The 13,504-nt window shown below is 41.1% G+C and overlaps 1 protein-coding gene across 1 annotated transcript; it reads left to right on the forward strand.

The window, feature by feature from the left end:
- Positions 1-5,220: 5,220 nt before the first annotated feature.
- On the forward strand, positions 5,221-11,577 carry UTS2 (urotensin 2). Its single transcript, XM_074892610.1, has 4 exons — positions 5,221-7,659; positions 9,901-10,011; positions 10,621-10,664; positions 11,296-11,577. Exons 1-4 carry the CDS (start codon positions 7,455-7,457, stop codon positions 11,410-11,412), a joined length of 477 nt encoding a protein of 158 aa, XP_074748711.1. The 5' UTR covers positions 5,221-7,454; the 3' UTR covers positions 11,413-11,577.
- The last annotated feature ends 1,927 nt before the right edge of the window (positions 11,578-13,504 follow it).

A 13,504-nucleotide genomic window follows, 5' to 3' on the forward strand; every position in this document is an offset into this window, starting at 1 on the left:
TAACCTTGAAAGAACCATTTTAAACCTCAAGCTGCCCAGTGAGACCTATGCCAACTTTCCCCCTGTTAAGTACACGTATTTGTCCTGAAATGTGAATCACCGAGCCTGCAGAGATTCCATTTAATTAACAGAAAACCTCTAAGTAGTGAAGGGTTAAAGGGATTATGCACTTGGAAAGCAAAGTAAAAAAATGAAAGTTTGCTTTTATGAGCCATTCATTTACTGCCTACGCTAAGTAGGACAGTTAAATGCCAATGATTATTAGGATAACTCTTTAATTAGTCAGTGGCTCCTGCCCACGCTCTGAACTTCTACAGAACTACCTGATATTTGTCCTCTAATATCAGCTGTGGATATTAGAGTGGTAGGTGATTCTAGGTCTCTGCATTAAAAACAAGAAGAACACATGTACAACAAATATGAAAATCTGGACAGAAAAATAAAGAAAAGCACAAGGACACATCTGATAAAATTGCCTTTGTTCCATCCCCACTGTATTTCCCTTATTTTTTTGCTCTTTCAGATAACGAAACAGGGCACCATCTTCAGGGATAGCAAAATCTCAGTAAGTTTCTAATAAAATGGTTTGTAACAAGATAGTAATGAGGCAGAGCACCATGCAATTAATGGGAGTATGAAGCAGTCTTGAGCAGGGAAATCTGGAAGACAACTCTTACACTTCATCCATCTCTTGCAATTTGCTGCTTTAGCATTTCTGCGCTTCTTCACTTTGAGCCAGAAACAGTGCAAGACAACAGCTTGGCCTGCCCACCCCATCATCCAAACTACTAAGAAAAGAATCAGCAGGGCATTTGCTTCCCTTTTTGACACCAGTAGTACCACCTTTTTAAAAGTTGCATTTGAAGCCTTAGGAGAGAGAAATATTAAAGCTGAAGTTAATTTCTTTAAAACCTCAGTTGTCATTTAAATCCTCACACGTCTGTGTGGGTGGGCCCCAGGACAATAATTTGTATGGAAAAACCCTCAGTAATCTACTCAACGAAAAATAATGAATGGTCTAAGTTTGAGAACAGAACAAGACTGAAAGTGTTATAGTATGCAGCAGTCACCTAGCTCTGCAGCAGGATTAGCTTGGTAATTTCTTTCTACAACCTAAATTAAATTTCAGGAAGACTGTGCTATTGTTTTAAAAAGAAAAATATAATATCTACTGCTCATAAAACTATGAATATACACATATTTTATATAACGAGAGTACTTAATGCAAAAGTCCAAAGATACAAAGGTAGCCTAGCATAGAAAAGCTACTCTGAATATATAGGAATACAAGGTACACATGATCCACAGTTGCAGAAAAAGGCAGGTTATTATATGGTACTATAAACAAAACCAACCAACCAACGGTAATAATTCAATTATGTTTAGTAAGGTCTCTATTCTGTACTGTAATATATACAGGTAGAAGGGCACTGTTAAGCCTGCATTGTGTTTGGCTGTTTTACTAAAGGATCGTGCTACCTATTGATCCACAGTGAACATCACAAACTTGTGCATTCATGAGCTTTGTTTTGTAGCAAATCAACTGCCTCTGGCAGAAGATTCAAGCATGGCTGTTCCCATCATTTGTAGCAAAAACTGCTATGGACACATAGCAGGCACAAAATTTGATTCCTTCTCTCCAAGGCAGCGGCTGGACTTTACTCAGTAAACTCATTAACTCACACACCATCGACACAGCAAGGCCACGCAGCCCCACGGGCTCCGGCAGCATCCAGCGTCACCCTCCATCCCCTGTCCATGGGCCCGTGCTGAGGCTGAAACAGGGACCAAGTCCTGCAAGCACCTTCCCAAACCCGCCCCTTGAAGGCTCCTTCTTCATTTCCACTCCGACACTTCCACCTATAGCAAACAGACAGACAAGGCTGAGCGCTGCAGACAGAGGAACGGTGCTGGGAATGTGACGAGCACAAGCAGAAGGGAGAGGAAAGGTCAACTAGTAGACGGAACGGAGCAAGCTGAAGAAAGGACTAACAAAGGGGCTGAATAAAAGCCCCGTGAAGGTCAAAACCCTGCACAAAATGCTTTAGCTGTGGTTCCAAAGAGTTAAACCACCTAACAAAAGCAGGCCTTCCAAGCTTCTTAACATGAGAAGCAGCCTTGACTTCGAGAAATGCCAAGACAGCAAAGGCATTAGGAGAAGGAAAGAGATGGTCATAGTAAATGAGAAAGCAGAGCAGATCATACCACTCTTCAAGCAAGAAACATACAAGAGTGATGACTCTGTCCTGACCCGATTGTCCGCTTGACTTTCATTCATATAATTGTGGTGCTCTTCAGTAGACCGAGCTTCTGATGCAGTTCCAGTACCAGCAGTGATGCTATCAGTGAAGCTACTCAAGAAAAAATAATGTCTAAGGAATACATTGTATGGATACTTCCTCCTGAGTAAAAGTCTCTTGACCTTATTTAATCATTCTTCAAAAATAGGTAAGAGTTCCTTAGCCGAGAAATGTACTTGCATGCAAGAAGGAAAAGCCTTTCTTAGAAGGGAAAAGTGTCAAACGCCCCCCCCCACCCCAAACCCAACACCACGTGGTCACCTTTCCCCCAATTTAGTTATCTCTTGCAAACTGTAAGCCTATACCCTGCTGTTTCAGGGGGCTGCACCCCAGCGCTGGTGCCCCAGGACTTGTACCCTTCTCTGGAGGTTGGTTGGCACCATGTCCCGGGCAGCAGTTCTGCCATCCGCTCCCCCAGAGCCGCCAAGGGACAAAGCTGGCGTGAATAGAGAGAGGAGGTTTCTTTTCTTTGCAGTGTAGTCAGAGAAAATGAGGTACCTGTTACTGGTCACGGCACACTGGCTAGCTGTTAAAAAGTACAGCCACCTGAAAGTTAATCTAGTCCTATTCAGAAAACCAAATAGGAAAACGTATTCACCTACTCCAGTTCCTTCTCAGCAAGATTCTCCCTTCATGCTCCCCACACTGGGAGGGAAAGGATTGGTACCCATGCCTAGGATCAGAGCTGATCTGGACTACTCTGGATTGTTGGAAGGTCTCTAAAAATCCAGTACTTTGCCTTGAAAACACCTCACAACAGACTTCTCTGCAATAAGGAAGCCAGAATTGGAAACTTTTAGTGGTTCCAAGTGCAGCAGTGTTGCAGGGGCAGACATGCACCTCGGAAGAAAATGAGCCCAAGTCTCCCGCTTGCCCTGTCACTGGGGTTGGTGAAACGAGAGTGTTAAGTACGGACAGTCACTGGCTAACAGCCTATGCATTTCAGCAGGCTGCTTCGTACTCCTTTCTGTGCAGTATGCTGACCAGAAAAATGAGATAAAGTTTTTATTCTGCTTTTGTCCAGATCATGATTTCTTATTAGGGTTGAAGAGATTTTTCTGGGATAACTTGGGAGAGCAGGAGAAAGGTAAAGAGAAAGCTCCATTCTTGCTGCAGAAGTGTTCCTCTCTTTCCTTATACTGTCTGCTCTCTTAATTTCAGTTTTAAAAATAAACTGTAATTGCATAGTTAGTTCCATTACATTTTTTGTGGAAGAAACCTTATTTCAAGATCTGATCTCCGCTGCTCTGTGGCTGCATTATCCAGAATCTGATTCCCATAAGATATCAATGTGCTGTATTTCCAAGCTCCAGTCACGCCAGACTTACTTTCCTTCATGTCCAACAGTGTGAAGCTTCAGTTTGCTGATTCTGTAGTGCTGAGGGGACAGGGGAATTAAGGACCAGTTTTGTCAAGCTTCACTTGGAGAATATACCCAGACTACAGTGTGCCAGCCCAGCAGGGCCAAAAATCAAGAGGGTTTGTTCCCCCCAGACTGGTGGAAACTATACTACAAAGGAGCAGTGTTTTGGCAGCTGTGATCCTGTACCAGAGAATTTTTAGACCACTTGCCAATTCTGCAGCAAAATAAAGCATCTTCAGAGAGGCCTCTGGACCTGCCATCTTCATTTACACTGATGTGTGTGTTCAGTTGAGCACAAATACTCACCTGTGCACCTTCGGCTCACCACAGAACAAGGAAACCTACGTTAGAACTTCTCAGAGATCTTACACAATTTTGAGAGAAATTCAGAAGATAGAAATACTACTATGTGTACCCAAATACACTATATCATGCTGTTTACTTATACAGAACATACACCACACATGCTACATTACAGTTCACACACAGTGGGCAGAAGCAGCATCTTCAAAAAAGGAAGTTAACAGCAAGTGCCCAAGTTATGGTTAATTTTTTCCTTTGATCTGCTGAGTCTCCCAACAGGCTATTTCCCAGTACACTCTAAAATGCAGAGTATACATAAAACAATGCAAGCTAGTGGCAGGAAAAAAGCCTTATTGGACATACGATCTCACAAGACAGCTATTTCAGTATGCAAAATAGATCTAACAATCACGTTATGAATCTGAATAATTAGCTAAAATGAGATATTTAAAGTTAATGTCTTAGGTGTTAATGAGGACAGATATCTGATAAACCAGCAGTGACAGCAAAGCAAAAACTCCAAAACACCTAAATGATATGCCAGACCTTAGCAGGGAAGTAAATAACAATACCATTTTTTTCTCTCGCACCAGCCAACATGTATAACTCATTGAAACAAGATGTTAAGTTAAAAATTCTAGTAAAATTCAAGGAAGAGCTGGACATGTATATAATAAGAAGCTCACCTGCAATTACAATACAAAAACATTCTACTGCATGCCTCTCTTCATGAAAACTAAATTCAAGCCAAAAAGTTACACCAAAAGTTATACCCTAGGTGAAAGTCCCTCATACAAATACTACTGCTAAACCACATCATCTCTGAAATTCCTGCTTTTGCCAACTGTCACGATACTTGACTAAAATGACAACTCGTGCTTACTTATCATAAAGCACTTTAAAACAGGGGAAAGAACTTTTGCATTATAGATTAGATTTCATCCTTACTATTTTACTCAGAAGGTAGATAATTTTGGAGGCTGTTTTTGGTTGGTTTTGTTGTGTCTTTTTTTTTTTTTTTTAAGTTTTCTTGGCTTCATTAACAACTTACTCTTCATAAGCCATCATTTAAAATCAAGAATAGTTGTTTCTTCTGATAATTAAGGATAATCTTTTATGATAGGGTAACATATACATACTGTTCAGAGTTTGCTCAGTAATTTATCTGGACTACTCTTCCGCTGTTATTTTAAACTCAAGCACTTGAAAGAAAGTCTATTATAATAAATAAGAACTTGAAGTTTGCCCACAAGAGAGTAGTTTTGATAAAAATTAAAACAGTTTCTTGCAAATCAATTTCCAAGTTTTCAAAGTGCAATTCACATTCACTGCCCTCACCCGTGTATTCAGGGTTTTGTACCTTTGTTTAGGATGAACTGTTTCTTTACTTCGCGTGATGACGTGTGCACTGTCCCCTGAGGAAAATGCCTTTGACATTTTGGTAGAGGAAAGAGTGTCTAAGTGACAACTTCAGATCTGAGTAAAGGCAATAAGCTGTGGGCAAGTTGCCCAACTTCCACATGACGCACTTCACGATGGCTCTAAGAGGCTGAGTCTTCCTTGAGAGAATACAAAGGACATAAGTTGCTTGTGTAGAGTGCTTCATTAGCTTTCCTTGGAGGATGCTCAGAGCGAATATTGATAAGGCCATTGTCATTGATAGTTCACTGAAGGAGAAGCATTTGTACAGAGCATCCAGCACCAACAGTGAGATCATGCATCAAATCAGACCTAATTACTGTCGGCAGTTTTGGAACAAAGAGTTGCATGACTCAGATGAGGAGAGAGAATTCCTTTCTACTTATTTCTCTTGTAGGGAATCACAGGGAAAGAGGCATATAAGATGTATTAGGTTAATTCTGTAGATAAATTATTTTGTCATATCCACTCACTTCAGCAAGACAAATCCAGAGAAACAGGATGTGTAATTCAGACACCTGCAGCATGTGTTCTGTAAGTCAATACTAGCCCTCTCCGTACACACAGGATGATAGAAGGTTGGAAGGACCTCTGAAGGTCCTCTCTCACCTCTCCCACTCCCCCCTCTGCACTCAAAGCAGAGCACTGAACTTATATGAGGATGCTCAGGGCCTTATCAAGCTTAACTTTGAAATTCTGTCTCATTCCATCCTTGAAGCTATTCAAACATGACTGGATGCACTCCTGGACAAACTGCTCTGGCCGACCCTGCTTTGAGCGGGGCATTAGACTAGATGATTTCCAGAGGTGCCTTCCAACCTCAACCATTCTGTGATCCACAGAATCTACAGCTTTTCTGGACCACCTGTTAACCGTGCACGTGTGGGGCACGCTCTCTTTGAATTGGACCTGCAGCAGAAATACGTCTGTTAGGTATGACCGACGTAGCTGATTTGAAATTAGTCCTAGCAGCCACAGAATTTATAATATAAAATTAATCTTCAATGGGAAATGTTAATAAAGGAAAAAGGAAGCAGATAAGTTCACTCCTTTTGCAACGTACAATTGTCATGCAATTCAGCATAGAGAAAGAACTTTAGTAACACTGGTTGGATTTCACAGAATTCTGAAGAGCATTTGAAGGCACAAACATTTGATTAGATAGGCAGAAAATTACCAAACCTCAATTTATTATAAACCTGAACAGGCATAATCTTCTCACCAACTAAAGGAAAGAAGATTGTCATAAACTTACTTTTTTTTATTTTCAAGGCTCTCTACAGTTGGATATGAAGCTTCACAGAGAACAAAGATGAGGGACTGGTCCAGTCAGTCCTAGCTGACTAGCCAGCCTACACAGAATTAAGTAGTTACTTCCAAATGAGGGAAAGAGAAGATAAGTGAAATGGAAAAGGGTGTCCCAGTCTAATGAGGGACCTGTGTTTAATATCAACCAAAGTAGTTTATATGTACCAAGCAAGTCTCCAGATGGAAGCTGTACTTTCTCTGCCAAGACAATTCTCTAGGGCAACACTGGATGAGGTCTTCTCAAATAAATAGATGTGAAATGCTACAAGGGGAAAAAAAATTTAACTCCCCTAACATTCCCTTTGTAAACTAACTAGATGTTTTAACTCCCCTTCTCTTTTACTTTTCCTGGCACGAGAACCCCAAATACAACACAACACATCCATCCATCTCACAAAAGGAAAAAAAAGTGCATTTCCTATCAGATGCTTTGCGTCAAGACTGCTAAGGCTCATAAATCAGCTGTCTTATTGCCCTGGTCATTTGAACCAACGTCTGACCCTTTTGTTAACTCATGATTTATAACTGGAAGTTACTTTTTTTTTTTTTAATGCCAGATTTATAAACTTTACTGTGCTTGGTTTGATATAATATCCATTTTGTACACCAAGCTATAAGACAGTAAATTTATTGTCTATGAACTGTTACCTTGAAAAATTACATCAATGCAAAGTGGTTTCCATTTAGAATCAATGGGCAATAAATTAATTTGATTTTCTTTTTTTGAAAGGGGGAGAGAACATGATGATATTTATGAGGTCATGAGCGGCTATATAATGGGTGAAACTGGGAGCAGAGGCAACAGTCAGATGAGTTCTGAGTTACGGGGTAGACAAAGACGAAATATATTCAACACAGCAATGATGCATAAGCTGGTATTCTGCTGTCTCATTATTATCAGCTTCTCCTGTCCTGTCTCATCTCTCCCCATCATCAATGCCAGTGAGATGTCTTATCAACTCTCAGGTAAGAGTCTTTTGATTTTAATGGTCATAAAGCAGGGGCTGGAGCAGTAAAAGCAGAAGAGAAGCAGGTATGCTTTCCGAGGGGCCTTTATCTGTGCTGATCAGCTGTAGGAAAAGCCGGAATGCCTTCAGAACACTGGCAGTGCAAGCAACATCATCAGTGGGTGCTAGTCTTGTAAAACGGGGAGGTTGGGTGCCCTGAATATTTCTTCCTGCTGCTGAGATCCAGGAGACAAAGGTACGTGAGCCCTCCAGCACTGAACGCGAGCTGGCACACACAGCGTCTGTCGCTGAAGCAGCATTGGATAATTTAAAGAAACTTGGCTGTATGGTCTCTCCTCTTGCTACACTTGAAAATGAGCTATGTTTAACTGAAGTTATATTTAAAAAAGGGGAAACCTACTGCAAAGATTAATGCAGTCCTACCTAGATCAAGAACAAGCAAGTCTCTCTTACACTACAAAAATACCAATGTATTGAGCATGCTATTTGTTTGCACTGATGCAGATTTCATTCAGTCCAGTGAAAGAATAAATCTTTGCTTGAAAAAGCTGTCCTCAAAGTTTGAAATTATACTATAAATTGAGACTGAAATGACTTGGTAAAAATGCACAACAGAGTCTGGAAGCTTACTGTCATCAGACCTGACCTGTGCTGGAAGGGTTTCTGAAATGAGTTCTCAAAGAAATCAAACCCAAAGTTACTTCATAAAGCTGACTATTAAAAAGTGGCTGTTCTTACTCACTTTGCAGGTGCAACGGCTGTTGTGCTGGTTTATAGGTATCATTAGTCCTTAGTTTGCTTTGAAAAATCTTGGACTGCCTAAGCCAGCACCTTCTCAAGCCTTCCACTATCTAACTTGCATATTTACAGGCAACTGTGACTCAGTATGGATAGCATCTATCACATCACAGGGTGAACAAGCTGGCTCTAACAATTACTGCATTTGTTTGAAGACATCCATTAGGCTTATTAAGTCTTCCTTGCTAATATAAAGAGTCTTTAGGCTGGGTAAGACAGAAGTAGAACTCAGTATTAAAGAAGGTTGTTCTGAGCTTTTCTAAATCTCAAAGCAAATTTGCCTGCTGATACTGCTCTGAATTTAAAAAACAATACAAGGCTAGAGATATGAATTGTCTCCACATAGCACAGGGAAGTTACAGTATTCTTATTCAGTCTTACACTGAAATCCCCACTGTCCTTTGCAATCGTCCTTTTGTACAGTGGAAAAACTAACAATGTGGATGTCCAAGGTCTTCAAGTTCTTGATCCTGGTCCAAGTTTTTGAAATGTTGGGGGATCACTTTCAACAGTTTATTTTCCTATGTACTCCCTACTGTGGAGCTATACAGTCTCACCCATCCCTGCAGGTAAGAGCCACTAAAACTCCGCAGTATCATCTAAAAGTGCAACTACAAAATGATATTCATCTACACAACTAAAGTTTGATAATAGCACCCTCTTGTTGCTTACAATTCTGAATGCCTGCTATATATTAGCAAAGATCAAATTTACTGCTCAGATTAAAAAAGCCTTATTTACCTCAAGTATAACACTGCTAAGGGCTCCTGCTGGGAACCTGCCTTGGGGCACAGGCTAGTTACAGAATTCTCTATGCACACGCAAATTAATTCCATCAGGTATCAGCAATCTGTTGTTTCAAAAAAAGTAGTAATATCTGTACTGGTACATACGTTAAATAAGAGAGGTGATTGAAATGCACTAGAGAAGCATTTTATTGCATTCAATAGTTGGGAAAGTGAGCAGGTTAATAGGCCTCAAACAGGAAGTTTTGTCTTTATTCATAGAAAAGCTCTAGCACAGGAACTAGTTGATAAAGAAATGGACCAAAAAAAAAAGGTATATACATATATATATATATATACAGACGCAAGTCTGGGTTGTCTACAGCTGGGTACCAGGAGGATTAGGCTGTGAGCTCCCCAAGCAATGGGAGGAGCTGCTGTTTGTCAAAAATCTTTCTTAAAAATCTGCCAGAGAAATGAGAATCTGAGATTAACATCAGCAAGGTATCTTTTTCAAAGCTTTGGAAGGAAAAAGAAGCCCACAACTATCCCCTGTTATATTCATTAGATGAGGATGGATGACTGGTGATTTCATGGTAATCTTCAACAGGTGGGGCCAACAGACTGATCAGAAATCATCTGAGACAGACTGAAACAGGGATTCAAAGCAAAAGACTCTTACTGTATGCCCTTCTTCTGTCATCTTCCATTTGCAGCTGATGAAGATTCGAGATTAAATCTGGAGCAGTTGGGCAACCTAGGAAGCACCTCCCTGCTGCAGTTTCTGCCAGAGCTCTTGGGCACCCTGACTGAAGACAGCAAAGCAGGTGAGGATTTCCCACAGCAGTTTATGGAAGAGTGCCCACGGTTTGCATGTCCAGCTTCCCCAGATACCGTGCCCCAGCTCCTGGGTATTTAATGAAACACAACATCATGTGTAGGCAACAGACAGCTGTCATTTGGTTAACTGAGGCCTTGGGGAAACCTGCTGAACAGCTGTGCTTGCAGCTCAGATACTAGCTGGAAAAGTCTCCAAATTAGTTAGCAAAATCCCCATACAGCAGAACTGGGGCAAAGCAAAGATTGGCCTAGAAGGAGCTAGCAGACAAGACAAAATAGCACAGTCTCTTAAAAAGCATCAATACTTGCAGAAAGTGCAGAATCAATAGCAATAGGTAGTTTGGGGAGCAACAGACATAACAGATGCCTGCTGAAGAGGACAGTACAGCTTGCACCTGCAGAGTCCCAGATCCTGCTGGAATTGTGCGCCACAAGAAGAAATGGCTGTGCTGCAGCAAAAGGGTTTTCTGTCTGATCCTTAGAGTGTTCCAGTTCAAGAATTCTGCTGGCTATAGAATTATGGCACACAAGAATGACTTGTGTAGGTTCACCATTTCTAAATGGTAAAACATTTCATTATGTCTTCCCTCTACCAGGTCTTAGCCCCAGCAGCTACAACCCAAGGGAAAACATCAAAGAGGTAAGTAAATGACCATCTGTCACAAACATGAAAAATAAGATTCCACATTTTAAACCACACAGAACTGTCACTCAGACATCATTTAAGATCCACAGACTTCATAAACATTCTAATGTATGCCACAGTGCTCTTGAAGCAGGAATCACTCAGCAGTTAGATAAGCAGGGCACAGAAGAAAAAAAAAGAAAAAAGGAAAAAAAAGAAGAGCGAGTAATCCAGAGCATTTCATTCTAAACCCCCCACTTTTTTTTCCCCCCGAGAAAAACAGCTTTCTAAATAAAGGCAATTTCCAGCTTCACCAGGCCAGGCCAGTACATTAACAAGTATTAGCTGCATGTCATTTTTTCCCCCCCCACTACAACACAGGGTTACACAGTATTATCAGATTTGTTATGAACCATTAGATAAATGGAGAACATCATTCCTATTCACACATCTGCTGAATTAAATATAAAGGCAGGGACTAGTTTTAGTGCATCACCTAAATCAGAGGGCACACTGGGCCGCTGCCTTTGCTCCCCCCAGTCAGAACACAGGGCTGGGTGATCAGCTGGAGCTGTGAGGAGTGTACTTTCCCGCTGGGAACATTTACCATCCAACAGTAACCTCTCTAATGCTGTTTGACTTTCAGAATTTCTATGGAAATCATCCTCGAATTGCTTTGCTGGGCCGCTTCTTGACCAAGGACAGGAAACAGTACAAGAAACGTGGCAATCTTTCCGAGTGCTTCTGGAAATATTGTGTGTAAACAGGAGAAGAAACTCTCCCTGACTTTGGTTGCATAATTTATACAGATATCTGAAAACATGTATATAGATTTGCTTGATTTAAGATGAGAATGAAGAAACATGAAGACAGCTCCTAACTTTAGACTCTACGTTACTTGGAAATTAATAAATTCTTGATGTTTTGCAATTATGCTGTGAGCAGTATAGTATTTTCTTAGAGTTCAGCACAACAGGAAGAAAGTAATGGGACAAAGATAAACATGCAACATGAAGTGAACTCAGGCAGGGGAAGCAAGATGCCCAGAGGGTCCCATGAAACCTCCTAGAAGAGTGATACCTCAACTGTGTCTAAGTCCAGAGGCAAGAGGACTTTCTCCATTGTCACTTGTTGTAGATTGGGGTGCCAGGAAAAAAGGGTCATTGCTGCATTCCCTGATGATGCTGAGCTGGTGAGGGATGGCAGCTTAACAGTGCCCAGTCCCCAAGGCACCACAAAAACAGTAAGCATGTATCAGGATCAAGCATTTTCTCCCACTACTGCTGGAGAGAGAGAATTGTTTCTCTTGGTCACCCATAAAGAAAGACCCACAAATCTATTTCTCTGCAACACTTTGCCTTGTCCCCAGCTGCCCATGACAACAGAGTTGCCTGTGCATAACACAAGCTTTAACAATTGTGTCTGACTGTCATCAAGCACAGCATGGAAGGTAAACATTATGGTTGTCAATGTCAGGGCTTTACACCCAGACCATGGACAGTCGGTGGGGGCAGACAGGGATGACATGACTTAGAAGATTCTATGACTGTGACCTGCCCTTATGTGGCTGCACAGACAGATGCAGAAAGGTGATATATGGACACAGATCACAAGTGTTACCAGGGCAAGCCACCTCCTGCCTGGGCACTCAAGGGCACAGAGATTTGTTCCCCTGAGCCACCACATGGTTTTTATAACGTTGTTGTATCTTGGCATCGAAGATAAATGAGGGAGAAGACACAAGAGCAGCTGCAAAAGGGTTCTAGTCTGACGCCTTTGTATGCGGAGTACCAGCATACTTTCTCACTCCCAGGTACTTCCTGATAGTATCTGCAAGGAGTAGAGCTAAACAGTCTGGAATGGTCTCTGGGGGATGGCAATCTCGATTATATGCACGAACAGTCTGAGCTGTGAAGCCCTACCTTGTTCAACACATCGCATAAATCTTGTGCTAATCAAGGCTCACAGAAAGCTTGAAGTAAACTTCACCTAACAGTGATACACATGCTACATTGATCGCAATAGTATACATCATAAATCTCTGACTGTGCTGGTTAAACAAGGTCTACAGGCTTGATACAGCTTGTTCACTTCACATAAATTGTAAGACAGATGAAGCCAGCTATAACAAAGAAAAATGTTCTTACAAACGCAGAACAGCTGGATGCACTGTGCAGCTATTTGAAATCTTCTGAATATTCATCCTTCTCTTACACAACAGAGCAAGTCATTGCCTGTCTGAAAATTACTCCTTTCCTGCCACCTCATCAGTCAATAACAACTTGTAAGAAAAGACTTCAAATTATCTAAATGAATAACCATCTAAGATTTGTTTCATACACAGGGAAAGGTGTAGAGCCTACAAAGACTGGGAAAAAAAAAATAATCTGTTCAATCCCACTTCAAAAATTTCAAACATAAAGCAAAATAAATAAAACCAAAATGAATAATAGTCAAAAAAATGTTACAAATATTAAAACATTTACTAGCCATCTACATAAGAGAATAATCTACAGAAGAGAATAAAGGCATGAAGAGAGCTCAGGTGGTGAGGATGCAGTCAAGATGAGGTGATCGAGCTATAAACCCTCAAACTGTTTCAGCTTCCAATATTGCAAAAATACTTTCTAGTAGTTATGGCATCTAACGAAGCAATACTCAATTTACTGTGTTCAAGCCAGAGCAGAGCACAGCAGCAGGGGCTGGAGGGGAATTCAGCTAATTCTAAACTAGTGGAATTTCAGCAGAGCCTGAAACTTCCAGTCCTTCACAGTCCTTGCCTCTGGTAGGAAGCAGTTCAGACTGCATCTTTGGACAGGAGGGGTAGCTCTCGTAGAGGACTGTTCCAGACCCTG

Source organism: Strix uralensis, chromosome 23 (assembly GCF_047716275.1).
Source record: "Strix uralensis isolate ZFMK-TIS-50842 chromosome 23, bStrUra1, whole genome shotgun sequence".
NCBI lineage: Eukaryota > Metazoa > Chordata > Aves > Strigiformes > Strigidae > Strix > Strix uralensis.

Bases quoted from the DNA above. Each gene is read 5' to 3' on its own strand.
- UTS2 (XM_074892610.1), top strand. From the start codon at position 7,455: ATGAGCGGCTATATAATGGGTGAAACTGGGAGCAGAGGCAACAGTCAG. The intron at 10,012-10,620 runs GTGAGGATTTCC...TCCCTCTACCAG, and splicing joins GACTGAAGACAGCAAAGCAG to GTCTTAGCCCCAGCAGCTAC. The intron at 10,665-11,295 runs GTAAGTAAATGA...TTTGACTTTCAG, and splicing joins CAAGGGAAAACATCAAAGAG to AATTTCTATGGAAATCATCC.